The sequence below is a fragment of the Clinocottus analis genome, unplaced genomic scaffold, assembly GCF_023055335.1.
Source record: "Clinocottus analis isolate CAN_PGR_092001 unplaced genomic scaffold, fCliAna1.0.p SCAF_14, whole genome shotgun sequence".
Taxonomy (NCBI): Eukaryota; Metazoa; Chordata; class Actinopteri; order Perciformes; family Cottidae; genus Clinocottus; species Clinocottus analis.
In genome coordinates, this window is record NW_027175865.1 from 8,377,145 (window position 1) to 8,400,797 (window position 23,653).

Sequence of the window (23,653 nt, forward strand, 5' to 3'; positions counted from 1 at the left end):
GCCAGAATGGCCCATTTTCTACCGCTTCTCCCTAATGAGTGCCCATAAAGAGCGCAAGGCATCAATATTTCAGCACTTTAGTCAGGCAGGCGGAAATATTTCCCTTTGATGAGGCTCACCAGAGGTGTTTTGTTTTGCCCGGCTGCCACTCCGATCATATGTGAATTCGGGGAAAGCAGGAAATCAGACAGACAGGATGCTGACAATCTGGACTGTAAATTGTGGTTTCAGGGTGAAATAGCTTTGAGTGACTCAGCAAATAAAAGAAAAATAGATATTAAAAGGATTACCATGAGATGGATCTCATGATTATCTGAGGATGAATCCTGTCAATGTTGGTGATCTCCTGACTTCTCCACTCGAACAAGCATGAGGTTAACGTCTGGTTCTGAATGTCTTTCCACCTTGATGTATGCTAAGAGAAAAACATTGATATATACTTTTTTATAGTTAATTATGAAAGTACCTTGTTAGAAATAGGAACGTGGCCCACAGTGTTCAGACCACACAAGCTCCATCCCCTTTGGTTTTCCAGAAAAGTAAATGTTTCACTATTAAACTCAATGCAACTATGACTGCTGTGGTTATAACATCATCTCATTCTGAAGATTTAATTCCAGTTAAAACTCCAACATTTCAGCTCAGTAAGGCAGCAGGATGTTGATGGAGTTGTTCCCTCTCCCTGTGGCTTTGGGTTTGATCAGGCTGGTGCCTCAAACTGAAGTCAGGCAGACGTCTCCAAATGAGCTCTAAACGCCGTCTGTTCCCCCGCATTGGGAGTGTCCCACTAGGGTCGCGCAATACAGTTACACTGATGCATACCAGCTGTATCTACTCAGTTGAGGACTCTTTTCTGCTCAGTTTATCTGTCTGTATCTGTCCTGTCTCACTTGACTAAATTTGATTCAATTTATTTTCAAGCCTTTCATAGTTTCTACCTTTGCAGTCTCTTACTTTCCTCCTAAATATGAACATATCAGTCATGTTTTTGTGATTTAAACCGTATTTAAATTCTCAATATTGCCTATTTTTGCTGTTGTTGATGAATGTTACTGACGACTCCTCAAGCCCAAAGCTGTGTTGAGCATCCTTGAATGAATCCCAGTGAGATGTGAACACATCCAGAATAATTTAGATAGCAGTTGGAAGTTTTTGGGGACTTTGCCTCCTGCCCAGGGATGTTTTGATGTATAACGTATGGGGCGTTTCAAACTTCAAAGTTCTCTCATTAGTGCAGAAGTTTCTATTTTGTGTGTTTGCAAACTAATGAACGATAAAGTTTGCATGTGTACAAATGCATGTGTGTCCTTGTGGAACATTTATTAAAGCTGGAGGGACTGTGTGCTTTCAGGTGGATGAGCTGTATGAGGCCTTCTGCATTCAGAGTCGTCTGAGGGACGGCGCCAGTCGGATGAAGCAGGCCTTTTCCTCCTCTCCCTCGACTAAAGGCACCAAGGAGAGCATCGCAGAGGTCAACCGCCGCTATAAGGAGTACACAGAGGTACTGGCATACAGCAGCAATTTCTACTGAGGAGTTTTGCATGAAAAGGCTCATTGAAGCCCAGCGTTGCTAACTCTTTTTTAATAAAAGTAGCTAGAAACTCTAGCTCAAGTCCCTAAATCTAGCGAAAAAGTTGCCAAATCAGCAACACTGACAGCCCATCATTTTGAGCATCCCTCCAAAGCCATTCCCCCAAAGTTATCTTACTGAATGTAAAAAACAAACATGTTTATTGGTAGTTAAACAGACTCCGGTGACGATTCGGCCATCATTGAGTTCATCCTCTGGTCCTCCATCACCGTCTGGCACGGAGCAGCCACTGCCAACAAAGCAGACTGCAGCGCATCATCCGCTCTGCTGAGAGGGTGATTGGCTGTAATCTGCCGTCCCTCAAGGACTTGTTCGCTTCCAGGACTCGGAAGTGGGCCAGGAAGGTTGTCGCCGACCCCTCTCACAATGGCATAACCTGTTCGAGTCCCTTTCCTTCTGACAGGAGGCTGCGGCCCTTCATGACCAAGAACTCCTGCCTCTCCCCCGCCTCCCGCCCCCCCCCCCCCCTCCCTCCCCTCCCCACACACACACACCTGTCATCACCTTTCCACAGGGCTTACAACAGCTCTCTTGACTCCTCTACAGTTTTGTGTTGACGGTCTTTGTCAAAGGCTGTCGAGATAACTTGATTGCTATTGTTGTTCTTGGCTTGTGTAACAATGGGCTGTTTATGTGATTATAGTATCATCTTTGTCATCTCCAGAACATGAGCACGTTCGAGAGCGAACTGGAGAACCTGCTCGGGGAGTTTCATATCAAAATGAAAGGTGAGTAAAAATGTCAAGTAAACTGTGATTTCTGACATAAGAGGAATTAATCCACTGAAATATTTACAAGGTTTTTGGTGATGCGCTGACAAGAAATTATACTACATTCACAATACATACATGCTGTATTGAGCATCAGCATTGACCGCGTGGGAAACGTCTTTTATGCTGTAATGTCCATTAAGGCCTTGTGTGTTGTAATAAAGACACTGAACAGCTCCATCATAACTCACTCTGCTAAGGACACCTAAAAACAAACAGATTACTTTGCTTGCTTTGGGGGTTTTCTTTCCCCATTATCCTGTACAAATGTTGTTTTTAAATCAGTGTCCTCCGTCTGACAGGTTTGGCCGGCTTTGCGAGACTCTGTCCTGGAGACCAGTATGAGGCAAGATCATCTTTTTTTATTCAACACAGGAATGTTGGTTAAGCGTCAGGACACGCCAATTAATACTTTAAGTTCAAGTAAAGAACTAAGTTTGGTATTTTACACCTGAATGAAATGATAGAATATCTTATGTTTTGAAAATACTGGAATAGAGTATATATTACGAGGCTTACTTCTGTCTTTCTTTTTTACACTTTCCCATCCTTTCCTTCCTTCAGATATTTATGCGGTACGGTCGTCAGCGCTGGAAGTTGAAGGGAAGAATTGAAGTGAACTCCAGACAGAGTTGGGATGGAGACGAGATGGTCTTCATGCCTCTCATCACTGACCTCATCAACATCAAGGTATGAAAGAAATACAGATAGGCAAGCTTTGTACTTCAGTAAACCAACACGGTGAAAAGGACTATATAGAAATCAGACATTCAGCTCATTTGTAAGTTTTTTTGTTTTTTTTCAAAAACAATATCCAGGACCGATCGGTGAGTATTCTGACAAGGCAATGACTATATTTAACAACAGCGGGTGTCAGAAAAGAATTCACCAACAGTTACCTAACATTTGTCTTGATGACTTTGTCATTATCATAATTTATCCTGATCATTTTCTTGACCTGTGTGGTATATAAATGGTGTCTTTGGCCTCAACTAGGTGACAGAGCTGAAGGGACTGGCCTCCCACATGCTGGTGGGCAGCGTGATCTGTGAGACCAAGGAGCTCTTCACTGCCATGCCTCAGGTGGTGGCTGTGGACGTCAACGACCTGGGGACCATCAAACTCAACCTGGAGGTCACGTGGTAGTAAGTTGACTTTTGATGTTATTCATCATATCAGTGTAGTTTCTTTTTTTCAATACGTTTGTTGCTTTATATTCATTGAGGGGAAACCTCAGCAGGATAGTTTCAATTGAGCCAACAAAAACATTTAAGGGTAGATATTGTGTGTATAAAAGTACAATGCACAATGAGATAATACATATTGAGATGGATCAAATCTAAGGTTACCTGATGATTTTGTTATTCTTTCATGAGATTCATTCTATTTAAGTTCATGCTCAGTCCACTAAAGTTGAATTTCATTAGAATGAGTATATTTTGTTTTCAGTTTATGACTGAAATGTTTGGAGATGAACGTTTAGTTTGTAGTCCTTTCACCATGTATTGCTACAGAGAGCACTATCTTATCTCAAAAATGTGCAACTCATCAGTATGCTACCATCAGTATGTTAATCACTGGCTGATGTTAAGTTATCACTGTAAACACCGACAGTAACTGTTAGTGTGGTTGCTTTAAATTCAGTCGACACTAGTTGTGTGTTTCTGCCATCTGGTGGAGAAACATGGTCATTACAGGAAGTTAATGAAGCAAAATAATCTTTCTCTGTGATGAAACCATTTGAATGAGATCATGTATGCAGTACATGTAGGTAGACATGCAGAAATGATCATACGAGTTGTGTTTCATTCCACCCCTAAGCCCCTTCGACGTCGAGGACCTGAGTTTGTCGTCGAGTAACGTGAGCAAAGCCACAGCACTCCAGAGACGAGTGTCCGTCTACAGCCAGGGCACGCCGGAGACGCCCACTTTCCAGGACACATCCTTCTTTGTGAGTCCAACACACAATCCTCCTTTAGCTTCATTAGTGTGGTAAGAAACAGATGTGTTTGTGGAGCTGAGGACACACAAGAAAAAACTCTGAACAGGCTTATGACAGGGTCAATTGTCTTTTACACCTCCATAGAGCCAGCAGACTAACCTGTCTTCACACTGTGCATAGCTTATCATGGCCCCATGATATATTGCACACATTTTTTTCTGTTGATGCATCATGCTTATGTGAGCAATGTCAGTGCTACCCCTAAACTAACCCTCACCCATTTCCCTGCTATCCTCCTCTCCTTTGCATTTCCACATCCAAACCCCTTACCCACACTCTGTCCCACTACGCGTTTACCCATCCCTCCTGCATCTCACTCAAATACCCAACACCTTGTCCTATTTGCCTGCGTGCATTGTGTGAAGAAGTGGCGGCCATATCCCGTGGAGCGCCAGCGCCTCTCCTTCCTGCACATGCTCCGAGACACCCTGCTAGAGAAGTTAAGGCTCAGTCGCTCGTTTGGTGACCTGGCCTCACTCCGGCCAAGGCCCAAATCCAGTCTGGAGGTCTATGTGAGTGTGTTGCGGCCCCGCAACCTTTTTGTGCCCCTATCTCACTGACATAATGGGGGTGCACTGTGTTCCTCTGCTGATGTGGACACACTTGGACTTGTCCATTCCTTTCTTCTGTGAACTGCAGAATGCTATGTGTGGCTTTTTGCATGTTTTTTTGCATGTTCTCTGATGTTGTTTTTCTATTCAGATTTAGCTTACTTTGATTCTGTCTTGGTTGAACAGATCCGGTCTTAAATATTTAGAAAAAAGAGCAGAGTTAGAGTAGACATCTGCCATCTCTTTTTCCACTTGAGAACTTTCTCTTGTACTTTTTGATCTTACATGCACTGACTTCAAGCTTTCTCTGAGTTGTAAAAATACAGGTGGTATTTTTTTATTTAAAAAAAAACAAACTCAAATTGTCACTACATCAGGCAGTAGTGAACGAGACAGATGTTCTGTGAAACAATCAGGTTCCTCTAACTTTATTTTAGTGCTCCAGGCGGCACCGTGCTCGAAGAAAAACAATCTTATGCGGCTGTCAAAACCTCTGATCAAACTGTCAAACCAGGCAGCGTCAATCAAATACAAATCAAGATTTTGTTAATGGATTGCCAATTTATCCACTGTAATAAAATCTATTTTAGTGTACTGTTCAGTAATATGAGAAAGCTGGTGACCCAGCCGCCATGTTGAAAGTAGTTAATCAAAAAACGAGCACCGCCTATCGACTGTAGCATTAAAATGACCAACCGTAGCTTTAATCTTCCATTGTTATTGTGACACATATTCACTGCTGTGTCTCTTCTTCTGTCAGTCCACTTTACCAGATGAGGTCTTTGAGAACGGGGGCTGCGGTGTGGCCGAGTGTAAGCGACTCTCCTTCACTTTTTCGGACACCTCTGGTTCCTCTCCCAGCCCCGCTCCGAGCTCCCACTCCCCAGGTCAGTCTAACCCTGAGATCACAGTCACGCCCCCAGAAATCGACCCGTCACCTACACAAATCCTCCCAACAAGGGAGGACTCCATCGCTGAGGAGCATTTAGTGGAGGAAGAGGAAGAGGATGGGGAGGGAGAGGAGGAAGAGGAGGAGGAGGAGGAGGAGGAGGAGGAGGAGTACGAAGAAGATGGGGAGACAGGTAGTCGAGGAAGTAGGGGCACCAGTGCCAGCCTTGCCAGTGATGAAGCCGAGGTGGCAGAGGACTCTGGGTGGGACCGCACAGAGTCCCAACGAAATTCTAGCTCCAACTGTGGCTCCGCCGTCCCGTCCCTCCGCTCCGACGGCCACCTGTCGACAGTAGCGCCAGAAGATGTTTTCTTGGACCACACTGACGAACTGAAACCGCTGGAGCTGGACACAGAGGAGGCGGGCAGCCTGACCCGGCAGCTCGTGAAGCGGCTAACTTCTTCGGATGTTGTGGCGCCAAGTGGGAGCTCCACGGACGGAGGAGGAAATCTGAGCTGGGCAGGAGAGGGGAGCAGGGCTTTCCTGGAGAGCAGCCTGGAGGAGGCCATCCACAGCCTGCTGATGAGGCTGGAGTCTCTGAATCACCGCTGCCGAGAGCTGCAGGACCTGGAGCAGGAAGTGATGCGTCTGGAGGACCTGCTCAAGGTAACTGAACCCTTTTGTCTACCTTTAGTGAAATTTGCACAACATCTGATATGGGAAAAGAACATAAGAAGAAAACTAATATAGTAATTTCAGGGATTTTCACTTCCAACCAAATGTTTTATATTTATTTATTTATACTTGAACCACAATAGTAACTAACTATTTTACACAATCCTTTAGTGTTAAACTTCCCGATTAATCAAAGAAGAAAAAATGGCATGCAAAAAGACTGAAGACTAAGTTTCAAAACATTTAAACCTTCCTCTGTACTTGGAGCTTTTATTTTGAAGAGGCTTTCTTTTGTAGTGCATCTGACCCAGATGTCAATATATTTAAAACTATATTAACATATGTTAGCAAAAAAAGATTGATGACTTACTTGAAAAAAGTAATGTGAGTACTTGAGTTACTAGCATGGACATGTTAAGGATTTATTGACCCACTGTCTCCTCCCTTCTTCTTCACAGTGTCGTCTGCCGGGTCACAGGAGCCGGTCATCCAGCCTCAGTCTGACAGTAGAGAGCGCCCTGGAGAGTTTTGACTTCCTCAACACCTCTGACTTTGATGACGAGGATACTGGAGACGATCACACCGTTCTCAGTACCCCCCCACAGAGGTCTCCGCTTTTTGATACAGACGGAGAAAGGATCGGGTGAGTGGGAGACGTATGCATGAAGGCACTCCCTTGGCTGACATTGATGTCAAGTACATGTTATTGTTTCATGGCGTTCAACTGCTGTGTTGGAGTGTCTGCACTGATAATTAAAATAAAAGGCTGTCACATACCAAAAAAACACAATTAGAGATAAGGTATACTTCTAGCATGTTCTCGGTGCTTAGTTTTCAGTAAATGAATGCTCAGGTATTCATTCATGAAAGCACTGGACAAAAAATCTGATCTATTGAAAACCATTTATCATAAGTACAGTAGATCATTGTTGGTGACTGGGTATTTCACTCTCAGGAGCCGGCACCCAGAAGCCAGAGGACACCTGAGCGAAGCCCTGACGGAGGACACCGGGGTGGGCAACAGCGTGGCAGGAAGCCCCCTGCCGCTCACCACCGGAAACGAGAACCTGGACGTCGCGATTGTTATCCACCTGCAGTACTGTGATCACCTCATACAGGTAGAGCTCCCAATGACATCCGGGATCATTTTTGGGAGTATGAATGATAAATAAATAGTCATGGATGACACAATTTACTGCAACATGACTTTTCTGTCTTCCTGTAATGGCAGTTGTTGACCAGTGGGTTAGGCGTGTGGCAGCGTCGCAGTCTTCTCCTCAAACTGTCTGAACAGACCGAGCTGTTAGAAGAGCTCGCAGAGCTCAGTGTGGACAAACTGGGAGCAATTACATCATCTGCAGATGGTAAGTACTTGCAAGTGAAAACCAATTTTCTTGGTTTGTGTGTCGTTAGTTTACCATGCAGCAATGTATCTCAAAAGTAGTAATCTTGCACCGATTTTATATTTTATTATTTAAGTATTCTATGAAAGATTATCACGTGCAATAGAAAGGTTTGAGTTTCAGCTTTTGACCTTGTGTTTTGTCCTTTTCTTTCTCAGTTCTCCCGGGCCTCGCAGAGCGCCCACAGCTGATGACTCTGTGGTCGGAGTGCAGCGGGTCGGCAGGACTGTTCCACACCACGCTGGACAGAGTGTTCAAACACATGAGCCAGAGCTACGCAGCAGTGCTGCAGGAGAGACACCCACTCAGCGCTGACACAGGTTGGCTCATCCACATTATCTTTCTGCAAGCATGCCAAAATTTGCACTTTTAAACTAAATGGTTTTTTTGTTTGCAAAACGGCCTTATTCCTGTGTTTTTAATTACTTAGGTTTCACTTGAGTCACTAATTTGGTTTTAAACTTTTCCCTGAGGGAAAATTAGATCATTGTAGCTGCTAACAATATAACGTGGTAGAAAAAGAAATGCAGCTACAAGACATTTTCTGTACAATGCAAATGTGGTACCAGTTGACAAAACAAGGTCCTCTGACTTCAGATGTCTGCCTCTTCTCTCCAGTGATTGGTGTCGTAGTGAGCGAGATGGTGGACAGGAGCTATCTGGTGGCGGCACACAGTCCTACTGCCGCTGAGCTCTCCCAGGACGTCCTGACAGTGTTTCAGTTCCACAGCTACATCTTACAACATGAAGTGCTGGACATGGAGACGCACCTCCTGCATCTGGCCAGGGAAGGTGAGGCACAGGGGAGACATTCACAACACAAAACCTTTCTGCCATTGAGCCGTGTCAATTCCCCCACTATAATCATCATTCAAAACACCCTTTTTTTTACCCTATTTTTATAGAAGAGCAGATCAGTTAACTTTCTATCCACTAGCACCCAAAGCTGTACATAATAGTAAGTAGATGGACCACAGAAAAACACAGGATATGAGTTTCATTGTAAGTAAGGAATACAACTATGGAGTGTTTTTTATATGACTTTTACTTTTATATTAATAAGACAAACTGCGAAGATATCAATCGGAAGCAAAGGTCATGTCAGGAGTACAGAAAAGCCTCGTATGATTTACGCTCTACACAATTTATCATGTTTAAACCTCTGACGTGTCTGTGTCATCATTAGAGGTGTTTGCTGAGGCTCTCTGCAGTCAGGATTATTCTCGGTGTCTAGCGGAGCTGGAGGAGGTGCCTGTGTCATCCTTGTGGCCTAGAAACGGCACCCTAAGGGCCCTGGCCTCCCTGCTCACTGCGGAGGACCCTCAGGTCAACAAGGCAGCAGCCAACTACCTCTCTTCTGCACCACACAGCCACTTCAGGATCAGAGTGAGTAGTGACAGAGAGAGGGACTATGTTCGAGAGATCTGAATGTTCGGAGGCCAACGGCATTTCAAATGGTGCTGACAGACTCCATAAGCCATGTTTGAATGTGTATGTGGGTTTCTACAGGCACTGGACTGCTACACCCACGCACTGTCGGAGGCTGGAGTTCAGAGCCAGAGGGCGGCTTGTTCGGCTCTCAGCTGTCTGCAGGTCAGTGGCCTATTACATCATCTACAGCTGTGATACTGGGAAGATTCAGAGCTGGTTTAGGTCTCCATTTGTGTCAATTGAGAGATTTTTTTAATCACAGATACTATTATAAAATAGTCTTCAGTTCAGAGAAAGCTAATATGAAGCTTCACCACTCTGAGTTGAGTGGTGTTTTCTTTTGGAACAAAACTTGTGGTGTGTTTGCACGCTGAGCCCCAGTGGAGGGATACTTCCAGGTCGTTGCTTCAAGGTTTGTAGCTGGGACACAACACCAGCAACAACATCAAAACCCAACTGCCGGGTCAAAGATGACCGCTTGATTTGGGTGATGAGACTTTTTTACATCAGCTACTGCTGAACTTTGAAGTATGAGAAATGATTACAGCAACAGAAGTTCTTTCAACGTACGTTACATTTGCCATTTAGGTTTTCTATTCAGATAGTGTTCACGGCATGGTCGCAATGTAAACTGTTTCTATTTTTAGTGGTGCTATGACGGCTAATTAAAAAAAGGAACGATTTTGTCTTTTACAAGTGCCGTCTTCACAAAGCTCTTCTGTCCTCTGCAGGCGGTAGAGAGCATCAAGGCGGTGGTAGCACTGTGTGATTCAGCGGATGAAGAGCTTCGCCATGTTGCCATAGAAACCCTGCTCACATTTGGTAAGTAACACATTTATGAAAAAATCAAATGTTGCTCAGCTGGGTCTTTGCTCCACTTTCACAAATCACTTCATCATATTTCATACACAGCTGTCCCAGTGCCTCGCACCGAGGGATGCCACAGTTTCCGACTTTCACCGGTCTGCTTTTGTGGCCAAAATGATTTACAATAAAAATGTTATCTATAAAATGCTATCATATTTATCTTTAATTTTCTCTTTGCATTTTTAGTGTAATTAATTTGCAAAAAGAGACAAAACTCACGAGTGCGGGGAGATTTAGAGTCTAATTATTTAAGAGGTGCTCGATTATTGACCCAATTGTACTTTTGTGTGTTATTAACATAATATCAATATTACATTTTCAAAATATCATGATTGGCGTCAATACCAGTATATTGTGACACCCCAAAGTATAGTAAGTCTTAAAAAGTTTATTATCCCCAGACTTCTGTTGGACTTACTTTACTTAACCTAAAAAAGGCATCACTTTATCCCCACTTAGTCGTCACCTGGACAATCTAGAGTACGGATGCTTCTGATTTTTTATTTTTTTCCAGTGATTTGTACCATACCTCATATTTTGACTTCCAACTGAACTGCAGTATTCTGGCTGCAGGAATACCATTGCATACCATTGCAAACTGAGAAGTGACATTTGCCATCATTGAAAACTGCCTGAGGTGATATCGTGCTCGACCCTTTTGTTTGTGGCAGGTGAGGAGGGGCGACTGGCGTACGAGCAGCTGGACACGGTGCCCGGGGAAATCCTCCGCCTGGGCACACGCCGGGGAAACGCCGTCACCACTGCCTTCTGAGCCATCGCTACCAAAAGCATCACAAACGACATCTCAGCCCCACCTTGGAGGACAGCACAGCCCCTCACTCGGCTCCACCTCACACTGCACACCTCACAGGGCTATAATGACTGATCACTTTATTGGTCTGCTTTTCTGCACAGACTTATGGATCTCTACACCGCCACATTAGACCACTGTTCTTACTGACACTGCCTTCTCATAGGAACTAACACCAAACAAACTGTGTCAACCAGACACACACAACCTATACCCCTCCTGTACACGCACACATTTACACTCCTCAATTCTCCATCGCCCCACCTTCCAGACACCCCACACACTTCCTCTCCCTGCTTTCTGAGCCAGCCGGACACATTGAGTTTAACTGGAGAGCACAAATTTGACTGGATGCAAAGCCGCTGAAAGCTGCTCCAAAGACTGAGGAAACCAGAATTTTGAGCAATTCCTCTTCACCTTTCACATAACCGCATTTAACAAGCCACCGCACCCAACACTTATTTAATTTACCCATTAATAAATAATCATCTTGATTGTTACAGAGTCAGTTGTGTCACGCAATATACTAACTATGATCTTTGTATAATCACTGTCTATCATTAGAAATGTTTTCTGGCGCTTTTGGAAGATTTGCACTGTTGTAAGGCATGTAAATGTGGCATATTTGACACAGCCGGTGTAATATATATGTGCTTGTATTCAAAATATATTTTTAGGTTGTTTTTCTAGTACGTTCCATTTTGAGTTTCAGGGATTCTTGTACGATTGAAAGATGTGCGTTGTTTGGCAGGGAAGACCAATAATAAGTTGAGTGTCTTTCTCAGAGGAAGTGATGTTGTGGTTTAAAAGCCCGACTTTGACAGCAGATTTTGATCTCCCGCTATCTATCATTTGGAGGAAAAAAAGGAACACCTGAAGGGTAGATCTGAAACGGGTCAGCACAGTGCCCACGTTTCGCTCGCAAAGCAGTTTGTATCAGAGTTTTCTTATACCTGCAGTTGAACAAGTGCAATTTTCTGTAAATACGTGATCCTTTTGCACCGAGATGACAGTAGTCATTTGAGCCTTGATGGTCGAGGAAGGAGGAAGGTTTCCACAAATACACTTTGGATATATTTTTTCTAACAGGCATAGAGCAAGTCCAAGGCAATAGATTTAGTTTAGGACCGTGATCCAAGTCTTCTCCGCTCTTTACAGAGCGGAGAAGACTTTAGGTTAAGCAGAAGCCTTGTTTCGGCTTACTGCACATTAATACAGTATGTAAGATAACGGCAGGATTAAAAAGGTTGCTTTTTTTTTATGAGAAGCTGCAGAATTACGCTTTTTCTGTTTTGGGTCTGTTTCATTTCCATCCATCCTAACTGTAATGTAGGAAAACTGACCCAACATAAGCGGCTATTCCTACTTTTCTCATTGTAACTGTACTACTGAGTCTTGTGCTGGTGCACAACGACAAAACGCATTTTATTTATTATTTACTTGTAATTCTAATATTATTTGGAGTTATACTGTAATAGTGCAGATGACATTATGTAAATGAAATGTATATTTATGTTCTATTTTGGATCAGGTCTATTTGAAATATTGTTTGTTTAAAAAGACGTCCATTATATTATAATGAAAATGATCTCATGCTTAATTTTAATTGGAGTTTATTTTGAAGGAATTATAGTAGATGAATTATTTTGGGGAAGATTGCGATATCAGTAGAAGATTAGAAATCTTAGATTTCTTTTTTCTAAAAGGTATTGAATATAATGGGACATTGCATATTAGAAATGTTACTTTATTACTTAGAATATTTACTGTAACCAAAGGCTGAATTCATTTTAAAATTTTACTAAGAGCTAATAATTCCTAATGGAGAATGTATTTTCAAAACATTTGCATTTTGGCCAGAATAATGAGACTCATATTTCACAGCACACAATAGGACAAACTCATAATATATGAATCTTGTTATTTGGTTCTAACTGCACAGTCCAAAAGCCATATTGATTAAAAGCAAGTGGTAATATTTTTATGAAATTCATATTTTCTTTTGTAATATCTGTAAATGTGTGAAGTTCTTACTAAAAGCTGAAGATAGTTCAGGTTTTTTTTTCTAAACAATCTTTTGCAAAACATGGTCTGTATTTTAAGTAACAGTTGTATTTCTTCCATGATGCGAATAGCATTACAGTATTTTGGGAAAATATCCAATTCATCCACTCATTTAGAGTTTGTTGAATTTTTTTTTTTGAGTGAACTTTTTTGTTTTACAAACTTCTAGTTTACCAGTGTTAAATCAAGTTGGTTCATTGGCTGTTAAATTCCTAATTTCCACAAAGTACAAGTTGTCAAAATGTGCACATCTTATCTCTTATTCAGAGTAGTTTCAGAATAACTTGGTACACTTCTTTGAAATTGATTTCTATCCATTTTTGAGGTCAAAAGCTTCTGTACTGATCCATTTAGTTGCATACTACACTTCTCCATTGTGTTTGGCAGCATTCCCTCTGCTCATCAAAAGATGCAATAAAGTTTATTTTTGCATAATTAAAACTACAAAATAGTGGATTTTTAAAATAACTTGTTAGATGTCAGCTTTAAATGTGTTTTACATTTAAATGTTCATATACATTAACTCCTCTAGGCTTATGAAAATTTAAATAAAATGCATAGTATAGCTTTTTTATTTTAAATCACTGCATATATCAGTCATTCAAATCTCACAAAATCCTGAGTCATAGTACAGTAAGTCATAGCGTGCCAAAAAAACATGCCATTGTATAATATGGCAATAAAATAATTTTAAAAATCATAGTATCTCAAAGTATTGCATGTCAAAAGAATTAACATTAGCCAGACATTTTTCGTATGTTGATAAAACAATACAAACGTAAGTTTAAAATGACAACAAAAAATGGTGGTCATAAAGACACAGTAAAGATTCTCCAAAAAACACAGAATGGAACACAGAATAGCGAAGGAAAAAAAAAGTATAAGTATTTTAAGAGATACCATAAGGCAAATGTTTCAATTACTAGCTGCAAACTGAAGATACATTTTAAGAATGAGTCTAAATTGAGGTGGAGAAATCATGCACAAGCAGGAAAGACTAATTCATAGTGATCAAGTATGTGTTTAACCTAAAGCCAATTATGTTATTTAATTATGGGACTTGTTTACCTGTTAGAACTTTAGTGGCTGAATTGAGTAGAAGTCTTTCTGTAGTGTTATAATCCAGTGAAAAGAAAATGTCAGTAATCAAGAAAACTAACAACTTTGCCTGGAGGGCACAGAGACAGTGGACTATCTACAACAGTTTGTCTTTAAAAAAGAACAATGTTTTTATTTGACATTGGGCTTTATGTACAAAACTGATTGAAATTGCACAATTTTACAGAGTAAATCAAAACACTACAGGGACATCCGCTCAGCTGCATGTATCCTTTTCTCTCCCCAGACTCTTCATAGTAAGGAAAGGAAGCCTTTAGTCACTCTATCATTTTCCAAAAAAAGTGAAGGGTTAGCCATAGGGGTCCCAACCAGTTTGGGTAGGACATGCAGCCTTTCAGGATTAGCAAGTAACTGGTAGAGCTGCAAGGTTTGCAGTTAATTCTTTAAACTCAAAAATAAAATAAATATCCTTCATTACAGTCATTCACATCATTAATGGTTCGGTCTAGTCAAGTGGCCCAGTAAGCCAGGACATTGAGCCTGGGCACAATACCAGGGCCATAACACTGAAGTCAATAATAGTTTAGCCATCACTCAGTTTACTTATTACACCTGTGCATTTCCTTCATTGACTTCTTAAAATGTCTGCTGTGTGATAGGCCTCTGTGGCATAGTTTTAAACAACTGAAAGTACATGAAAAAGCTAAACTAAAAACAAGCCTGTCTGTTAACGGCTTGAAAAAAATATACATAAAATTTAACGAATTCCAAAACTATTGCAATTTACTTTGAGCCATTTCAGTCAAATGGATGGCTATGTGCTGCTGACCAAGCAAACATGCTGCAGACCTATATAAATGGTCAAAGTCCCAGGACATACAAGAGTCATGTCAGTTAGTCCTTCTCTACTGAGGGTCAAGCTTGTTCTTAGTCAGAGGTCTCTTCTTCCTCAGTCACTCTGACTGGAATCAGAGTCTTCCTCCTCCCTCTGTTCTGCCACTTCACTGTGGTCACGCTCATCCTCCTCACCCACACTAAGAGCAATCTCCCTCAGTTCCTCCAGATTGTCTGGGCTCTCCCCAGTCAGCCTCTGAAAAATAAAATAAAAAATGTAAATACAAGTAGCTTTCTCAGTGTAGTCTAGTTTACTAGTCAACTGGTTGTTGAAATAGCCCCATCTGAACATGTGACAACAAATTAAGCAGTAAAGCACTTTGAGCCTTTATAGAGACTTGAATTTGAAACAGGTCATTTACCAGTATACGGCAAGCTTGTAACCAAAATGCAGTTATGAGCACAATGTTTCACCACAAACATCAGGAAACAATATAATAGCATTGTGCCTACCTCAATCATATCAGCCATGTACTGCACATGTTGTGCCAGCTCCTGTAGCTCAGCATTTTCACAAGTTAGCTGTGTTATCTGGTCATCTTTCGCCTCAATTTCTTTGTGTAACTGGGTTAAAAAAAAATTTAAAAAAAAGATATGAGAATACACTCATATGCTTAAAATGTTAAGAGGAACCATGGCACAACAGGAAAATTGAACACTGATATTATAAAACAAACAGTATTAGACAATCATGGTCTAATCAAGAGAAAATACATTCAAGTAGCCATACTTCCAGATTTAAAGCAATTCTACTCTGGCACCAATCCTGTAATAAACCTGTACACTCAAAGATAAATAGATTTCAATGAGTGCATGTAGGTGCAATGTTACTTCAAAACTCAGTGCCAGCTGGACTGAAGCCAGCTAAGGTTGAGACGGAGAGCGTGGGAACAAGTCAAGTGACAGCTAAACATTAGCCATCTCTTAGAGATTAACTCACCTTCTCATTCTCCTGTAAAACATTGTACAGGGCCTTCCGACGCTCATCTGCTATTTCTTTCCAGTAGGTGGAAGGAGGAGTTTCTACAAAAAGACAGAAATTTAGCTCAAGATAGAGAAAATAGTGTTGGGGTTAATTCAATACTTTGTTTGCAATAGATCGATTATGGAATGGATGCCTACCTACAACCATGAGGTCATACGCCTCACTGGATGTGCCATTTGTCAAACACTGAGTTACTTCAGTTTGTGTAGACTTTACTTCTACTTTCACCCTCTTTGGACCTCTGGTTTGTTCTGCGCTCCAGTGTTTCCTTTTGGGAATGACCTTGCCCACCTAAAAAGAGAAAAGAATAAAAGCTATAACATTTTAAATGTTGAAACCCACTAAAAGAGGCAACAGATAAATAGTTATTTTTAGTGGAACAGGTCTATGCAACAGTTTTATCTAATGCAAACATGGACACAGAACTTCAATGCAAAAATGTTCAACATACCCGAGATGACCTTCCCAGGTCTTTGTTGCTAGCAGAGGGTTGGAGGACCTGCAGGGTTTGTCTTGGGCATCCCATTGCTTTTTGAAAGGGTGTGAAAAAGCTCTGGGAGTGGAAGACAAAAGCCCAGTGTTAGCTTACAGAGTAGATCACAAAAATCGTAGATACGAGAATGGTTAACACAAAGGAAAAAGCCTAAACACTTACCAGATGCATTTTGAGAAACTCAGAGTCACACGGGGTAAATTAACATGGACCTGTGTACTCATTTTCAAAGCCTCTATTCACGACGGCTTAGCATCACTTTGCATGCTTTACTTTAGTTACACCGTCACCATGGGAGAGAGGGCATAAGTGAAGTGGTTTACACACCAACAACGCTGCTGCCATGTGCAACAGGCCCGCAGGTGTCAGAACAGGGTGCAAAACGTAACAGCCGTGGGAAAGTTGCTCCTCAAGGCTCATTACAGTGTCACACATGCACTGTTAATGTTTGACCACAGCTTTAAAACTGGTTGTGCGTTTCATGACAACAAAAGGCTGCGAGGGAGAGAATGTCCAACACTATACTCATAATATAATAAATAAAAACATGCAGGAAGCTAAATATTGTAGCTGTACTTTCATACACATAATGTTATCCGTAGTTTTATATTTGATATACGTATGACATTTTTCCAATCGTTTTATTTTAAAAAAAAAAGATATATATAGATGTAGATATTATGGACATACAGATTATGTTTAATTTCCTGATTTGATTCATTTCTTCTTGATAACATCCTAAAGTTACTGTATATTAACGAAACCAGTGAGCAATAAACCCTAAAGGTAATTCAACAGACATTTTAAAAGATCTTGACCTAGTTACTCACCGTTAAATTCTCATTAGACCTTTGCTGGCTGGGTTTTAACTTTCCACTGAAACTCATTTTCTTTCGAGATATCTGGTGGAGAAACAGCGTCACTACACAGAAACGTAACGTAACACACATGCGGGAAAAGTGACAAAATAAAATAGCGTTGGTTTCTAAATTATAAAAACGTGATGCCGTTACCTTAACTGTAGCCTCTAAATACGACATTAGCTGGTGCAACTGTAAATTAAAATGCGCCAACCTTAGCTTTAGCTTAGTCGTTAAAAGCTGCTCAGAAGAATATCGATAACGTGACGTGTATGAAAAGTTGGGCTCATTTATTTAAAAAAGAAAACAGGCAAAATGACGGTCCTCACGCTAAAACTATGATAATGTAAGAAACAGTTGACGTTGAGAGAATTAAATTAAGTCTATATTAATAACGCCAAACGTTAAAACACTTACCGTTGTTGAGTAACACGCGTCGCCGTCTCAAAAAACCCAAAGACTGCCTATTCTTTGCTATCGGGATCTCGCGCCAGGAGCTTAAATACGCCTACTCAGTCACGTGACGATGGCGCTCACGCTGGAGCTTTTTTTCTCTCGCGCAGTTGTTTTTTTATCCGCGTGCGGTCACATGTCAAAACACGTCACATCTTTGTAGTTGACTATGCAGCCATTTTGGGGAGGCTGTCGTCGAGCTTGTATGTGCCATTACCAGCTGCCTAAAACCACACAAAGAAACCAAACGGACAAACGTTGGACGACACGCCGTTAACGATGGGCCCGCCGGGAGACAGACCACGCCACACGTCGACTGAAAGAACGGAGGATTTCAGCTTGATTGTCGATTTATCTTGACATGGCATGCGGCGGGGCGAGTCGGCGGTTGTGACGACTGAAGAAAAGAAGAGAAAGAAAACAAGCGCAGCAAACACCTCGAAACTTCAGATGCGGAAAAGGGGGGGTTTTGTTTAGCTAACGTGTATTGTGTCATTCAGCGTTTGTCGTTGGTCGGCTGTTGATTCCTTTACTGTTTTTTGTCGATTAAGTTGTTGACAAGACGCCACTAACGCAAACCAGACCGAGCTAAAATGCCGAGCACGAGCAGAACCAGTTAGTCAGTCGCCCCTGCAGGTCTCTTGACTCCCACAACACTGGCAGTCGCGTTGAACCTGGCGAGATGTAAACGCGTAGAAAGATGACTGTACGCTAGCTAGCCAACCACACGTGGGCCTTGATTAAGCCAGTCAGTCAGAAGATAAGATGTAGCTATATCGTCGGTTCACTACTAGTTAGTGTTGGAAGTGAATGCCTAGATTAGCTTGCTAGCTCACCTTAGCTAGTGTGCTAAAAATACGCCCACATCATGACTATCGGCAGTGGCAGCAACGCAGGCCGTGGGCCAAGTGAGTGGCAGTGAAAGTCAAGGAAATGTCAAGGTACTTTCGCAGTAGTCTTCGATGTTACCCGGTGCCAATATCTCCTGGCATCTGTATTTACCTGCCATGTTCGTCTGTATCCCCAATCCGTCTTTAACACGCACATAACGCTGTATCTACAGAGAAACAAACATTAAACGATAGCCATGGATGAGGGACTTTGAAATGACCCAAATAATATAATATTTCTCTGCTTGCTAGTCTCTGTAGTCCTCAATTTCACTAGCAAAAATGTATGTATAGCCGGTATGGGTTTTTACAGTAGCAGCCATTTCAGTTGATTTCAGTAAAACTCAGTAAAAAAAAAAAAAGTACAAATTTGAGTTGCTCTTTTCTTTAAAACAGTGGATCCCTTGTTGATGGCAGGTTGAAAAAAAACTGCTCATTTCGCTTAAAAATCATGTCTTAAAACATGGATTTCTGAACAAGTAATAAAGGAGATGTAGTCTTAGCTTGTTGACCAACACTGCCCAGTTTACAAAAAAAATAAAATGACTTAGTATTGTTTCTGATTTTTTTGAACTTCTCAGTTGATAGTGGGGATTTTATAGATCTAGCATAGTTTGATGCGTTGTTTCTGCAAAGGGTAGCTACCTCCATCCTTTATTCAACGTATGAATACAAAAGTACAGAGTTTTGCCAAAATATTCTGCACAAGAGAAGACGCTACCATCAAAATCTAACCATGGGGGACCCAACTTCTCGAAGAAATCAAACAAGAAATCGACTACGAGCTCAACTTCGGAAGAAAAGGGAATCTTTGGCTGATCAGTTCGACTTCAAGATTTATATAGCCTTCGTTTTCAAAGAAAAGGTTTGTCAGTAAAATGAAAGAATAGCCGTTTTTGACAATCCTTAATTATACTAGTCTCTTATACTTTTAAATGATTTTCTCCATCTCTTTGCATATTACACAATTAAACGTTGAGGGCAGACCTGTTTCGCTTTGTACCCACAGCAAAATGACTTTAAATACAAGTTTGTCCCTGTGTTTTTTTTCCTTACAGAAGAAGAAGTCCGCACTTTTTGAGGTAGCTGAAGTGGTGCCAGTGATGACCAACAACTATGAAGAAAACATCCTACGAGGTGTGCGAGATTCCAGCTACTCTCTTGAGAGTTCAATAGAACTCCTGCAAAAAGATGTTGTGCAACTGCACGCTCCCCGATACCAGTCAATGAGAAGGGTAAGTAAGTGTAAGTCAGGGTGGGGGTGCTCGAAGAAGGCAAAGTACAATTGTGTTTGACATTGTTTTCTATTTTTACAGGATGTGATCGGCTGCACACAGGAGATGGACTTCATCCTTTGGCCACGCAACGATATTGAGAAGATTGTCTGTCTACTGTTCTCCAGATGGAAGGGGGCCGATGATGAACCCTTTAGGCCTGTTCAGGTCAGAACGTGGCTCCTCGGCTGATTACTTGGGCTCTAAATGTTTGCTGACTGCTGTTTTGATTCAAATTGGACCGGCATCCAAATAATTTTCATTATCAATTAATACGCCAATTACTTTCTAAATTAATCGGTTGACTGTTTAGTTAATAAAATGTTAGAAAACGGTTTTGAAAATAACCTTGTGCATGTTATAACCAGATTTTCACATGAGACATTTTATATCGTACACTACCAAGAAATATTAATAAAATAATGAATGAATAAATTTGATTGGTGACCCACCCTGCTTTAGTCAATATTAAACGATGTTCTTCTTGGCTCACTTTGCCTTACAGGCTAAGTTTGAATTTCATCATGGAGACTACGAGAAGCAGTGCTTGCATGCTTTGGGTCGTAAAGACAAGGCTGGAATGGTCATGAACAACCCAACACAGTCTGTGTTTCTCTTCATGGATAGACAGCACTTACAGGTGAGTTAGTCCACTGAAATTATGTTACTGATTTGACTAACTGAAACCCCAGACAGCGTTCTAACACACTTAACCACAAATGTTCTCTGTCCATCGCTCTTGCAGACTCCTAAAACCAAGGCCACAGTGTTCAAGTTGTGCAGCCTCTGCCTATACTTGCCTCAGGACCAGCTGACCTGCTGGGGTGTGGGAGACATCGAGGATCACCTCCGCCCATACATGCCTGATTAAGGCTTCCTGCATCACCCAGCCATACAGGAAAAAGCCCTTTCCCTCTCTCCTGCCTAGGCCTTCAGAAGCAAATTGATGTACTCATCTCCATTCATTTCCTTTTTAAGATTTGAACTTGTGCTTGGATCTCTCCTGTTTTTGTTACCTACTTGTTCCCCCTTCCCTGACCTGACCTGATTCAGTTCCCATCCTTGTCTTTTTTTTCCTCATGCTCCCAATGTTCCTCCTCTTCTCTCTGCCATTTTTGGATTGGTTCTCCCATTTTTGTTCCTTTTTACTCCCTCTTCATTCCCTCCTTACTCACTCATACATTTTTGTTCATTTGAACCTGCACGAACATTGATTTTGAGTGGTTGGTTGTTCTCTTGGAGCCGCACTATCAACAGCACCGGTCATTGAAGGAACTCTTTATGTTGCATCAAAACAGGAACAAACAATACACAGGTCTTCACGGTGGTTCTCAGATGGACGTGTTTAATATCCTTGTTGTCATAAGAAAGGATTGTTAAAGCTTGTTTGTAATGTCAGAGGGGTTTCTAGAACAACTTTACACAATCTTTTGACCAAGGACAGGTGTGAATAGGTGTTTAAACACCCGTAAAAGAAAACAAGATGAACAATATTTGTCAAATCATATGGTGTAGGTATTGCTTCTTAAAAACCGCCTTAGTTATTTTTTGCTGGACTTTAAAAAAAAAATGTTTTGGTGTCATTTGCTTTCCTCTAAGAAATGCTAGGCAGGCCTTTGCTAAAATCTTAAGTGGCTTGAAAGGTATTGTACACAAAGTTGAGACGTGTTGGTTAGCTGTTGGAGGTCATTGTCACCGTTCAAGCACCATTCATTTAAGCTACTGAAATCTGTTTTATGTTTGTTTTATTTGGGGTGTGGGTGGTGAAAAACTGAAATGGTGACATACTTAATGTTTAACTTGCCTAACAAAGTTGCTGACGCTAACTGATTTTTGTTTAATTTGACCTACTAAAAATGAAAATAATTTGCTGCCATGCTCATCAAATTAAAATTGGGCTTGCTTGTCAAAGAATATGAAGTACATAGTACATATAATTTTGCTCCTTGTTGATTAAGTGTGTTCAGTTAAAAGGGTATTAGGCGTGTAACTTCTGGGTTTTTTCTGTTGATTCTCAAATCAATACTGCTGAGCATATCCCAATACAATGCAAATTCTGAAAGCATAACTCTTGTCTATTTGTTTTATTGCATGTGCATGAAATGATACCATTGATACAGTAGTTGGGTCAGAAGGGACTGGCCATACAGCTATTAGTTTCCCTGGAACTGTTAATATATATGCAGTATAACAGTGGCAGCAACATTTGTTTAGTAACCAGCCAACATGAATTTGTTGCACTCGCCATTGTATTCTCTTTCAGTGGATTTGAGAACTACTTCTCTTAGTACGTTGTTCTGACAGTTCACTTATTTACAGACAGGCACCAAGGGGGGGACAGCTTAGCTGCTGCCAAGGTGTTTTGTGTGTCTCCCTTGTGCTATGAGCTTCCCTGTGGCCTTGTTGGTGAGGTCTACAGTGGCAAATGCCAGCGTCCGTCCTTGCTTCAGAACCTGAGCAGTAATGAGTATGTCCTCTCCAATCTTGGCGGCATTCATGTATCTGTAAGACATTGACATTTGTACTTTTATGAAGTGAATCTTCAACCTGCACAAGGTCAAGGCCTGACAACAGGGCTTCATATACTGCCGGTGACATGGAAATCATGTCCTCTATTTCTTCTGGGGCATTTAGGGCTTTTTAGGATCATGGGTTTGTGTTTTACCACAAAAACTACTTATTTGTCATAAGTAGTTTGAGCAAATATGGCGCAAATTAAAAAATCTGAAACTATATACAGTGTATATATATATATATATATATATATATATATTAGATATTCTTATTGCCATACCTAAAAAGTGTTAGAAATCTGTACAATATGGTTCAACTTTAATAATAGATGTATGCGTATTTAAGCATGCAAATAAAAAGTAATAAATATTTTCAGTGAAATAAGCACAATTAGCCATCGAAATGGTGATTGCAAGTTTTAACCAGTGTTGTCTGAGGTTACGTTTGTTCATTTGAGAGCTCAAATGTTAGTTTAAATTTGCATTGTTCATGGACTCACGTTATATTCATATCCACACTGACTCCCGGCGCTCCCCTCTCAGTATACATGATAGCCATGGTGGATATGACATCGACCAGAGTGGCTGTCAACCCACCGTGGAGCGTCCCTCCCCGGTTGGTGTGCTCCTCATTCACCTGCATCTCACACACCACCTTCCCTGGACTGGCAGACAAGACGTCTACCTGAATGCCACACATGTCTACCTGTTACAGTGCAACAATTCGGATGACATTATTTTTGGTCAAGAAATGCTTCAGAATGTGTATATTTACCTTACTCAGGACTTTGTCAAAGCCTGAATGATCTACCATCGCTCTCATTATTTGCTTTAACGAGTTTAAAGACAGTGAAACCATAGTCAACGCTAATTAAAATAGCAAAATAAACGCGTTCAATGTCAAAACTACCGTCTCGCGTCACACCTCTGTTTACGTAAAACCTCACACCGGAAATGGTTGCGTTGGATAAATCGTCCGGACGAAAAATACAGCTAATTGGCTAGCGTTAGCTCAAGTGCATCGTCGTAATCTCGGTTAAGAGAACAAACAGCTTCACGTTAATAATATTAATAATAAAGTAGTGGTATTCATTGGTAACTGCTCATCCAATCTTGTTCGTGTTTAAGTGTACGAAGTAACGGTTCTATTTTGCTTCGTTGGGATTGGTTGGAACGTT

At 41.2% G+C, this 23,653-nt stretch overlaps 4 protein-coding genes across 6 annotated transcripts in view; 2 read left to right on the plus strand and 2 right to left on the minus strand.

The window, feature by feature from the left end:
- ripor2 (RHO family interacting cell polarization regulator 2) overlaps nt 1-11,818 on the plus strand; it is a 53,629-nt gene extending 41,811 nt beyond the window's left edge. For all 3 annotated transcript variants that reach the window (XM_068575563.1, XM_068575562.1, XM_068575564.1), the window contains exons 7-22: nt 1,352-1,501; nt 2,256-2,319; nt 2,664-2,707; nt 2,926-3,051; nt 3,358-3,506; nt 4,183-4,312; nt 5,675-6,469; nt 6,937-7,121; nt 7,434-7,596; nt 7,710-7,842; nt 8,040-8,201; nt 8,500-8,673; nt 9,068-9,267; nt 9,391-9,474; nt 10,044-10,134; nt 10,851-11,818. In XM_068575563.1, the coding sequence (XP_068431664.1) occupies nt 1,352-1,501; nt 2,256-2,319; nt 2,664-2,707; nt 2,926-3,051; nt 3,358-3,506; nt 4,183-4,312; nt 5,675-6,469; nt 6,937-7,121; nt 7,434-7,596; nt 7,710-7,842; nt 8,040-8,201; nt 8,500-8,673; nt 9,068-9,267; nt 9,391-9,474; nt 10,044-10,134; nt 10,851-10,951 (2,751 nt within the window). In that variant the 3' untranslated portion in view covers nt 10,952-11,818. The remainder of the gene's footprint in view (nt 1-1,351; nt 1,502-2,255; nt 2,320-2,663; nt 2,708-2,925; nt 3,052-3,357; nt 3,507-4,182; nt 4,313-5,674; nt 6,470-6,936; nt 7,122-7,433; nt 7,597-7,709; nt 7,843-8,039; nt 8,202-8,499; nt 8,674-9,067; nt 9,268-9,390; nt 9,475-10,043; nt 10,135-10,850) is intronic.
- Nucleotides 11,819-14,258: 2,440 nt separating this feature from the next.
- gmnn (geminin DNA replication inhibitor) lies at nt 14,259-18,279 on the minus strand. The gene is made up of 7 exons (XM_068575026.1): nt 17,763-18,279; nt 17,316-17,387; nt 16,444-16,545; nt 16,130-16,283; nt 15,948-16,030; nt 15,461-15,571; nt 14,259-15,203 (listed from the first exon to the last, which is right to left on the minus strand). Exons 2-7 carry the CDS (start codon nt 17,370-17,372, stop codon nt 15,063-15,065), a joined length of 648 nt encoding a protein of 215 aa, XP_068431127.1. The 5' UTR covers nt 17,373-17,387; nt 17,763-18,279; the 3' UTR covers nt 14,259-15,062.
- cunh6orf62 (chromosome unknown C6orf62 homolog) lies at nt 17,927-22,030 on the plus strand. Its single transcript, XM_068575025.1, has 5 exons — nt 17,927-19,553; nt 19,747-19,923; nt 20,005-20,130; nt 20,468-20,602; nt 20,708-22,030. Exons 1-5 carry the CDS (start codon nt 19,425-19,427, stop codon nt 20,831-20,833), a joined length of 693 nt encoding a protein of 230 aa, XP_068431126.1. The 5' UTR covers nt 17,927-19,424; the 3' UTR covers nt 20,834-22,030.
- Nucleotides 21,291-23,610, minus strand: acot13 (acyl-CoA thioesterase 13). Its single transcript, XM_068575027.1, has 3 exons — nt 23,251-23,610; nt 22,976-23,160; nt 21,291-22,464 (listed from the first exon to the last, which is right to left on the minus strand). Exons 1-3 carry the CDS (start codon nt 23,332-23,334, stop codon nt 22,305-22,307), a joined length of 429 nt encoding a protein of 142 aa, XP_068431128.1. The 5' UTR covers nt 23,335-23,610; the 3' UTR covers nt 21,291-22,304.
- Between the last annotated feature and the right edge of the window lie 43 nt (nt 23,611-23,653).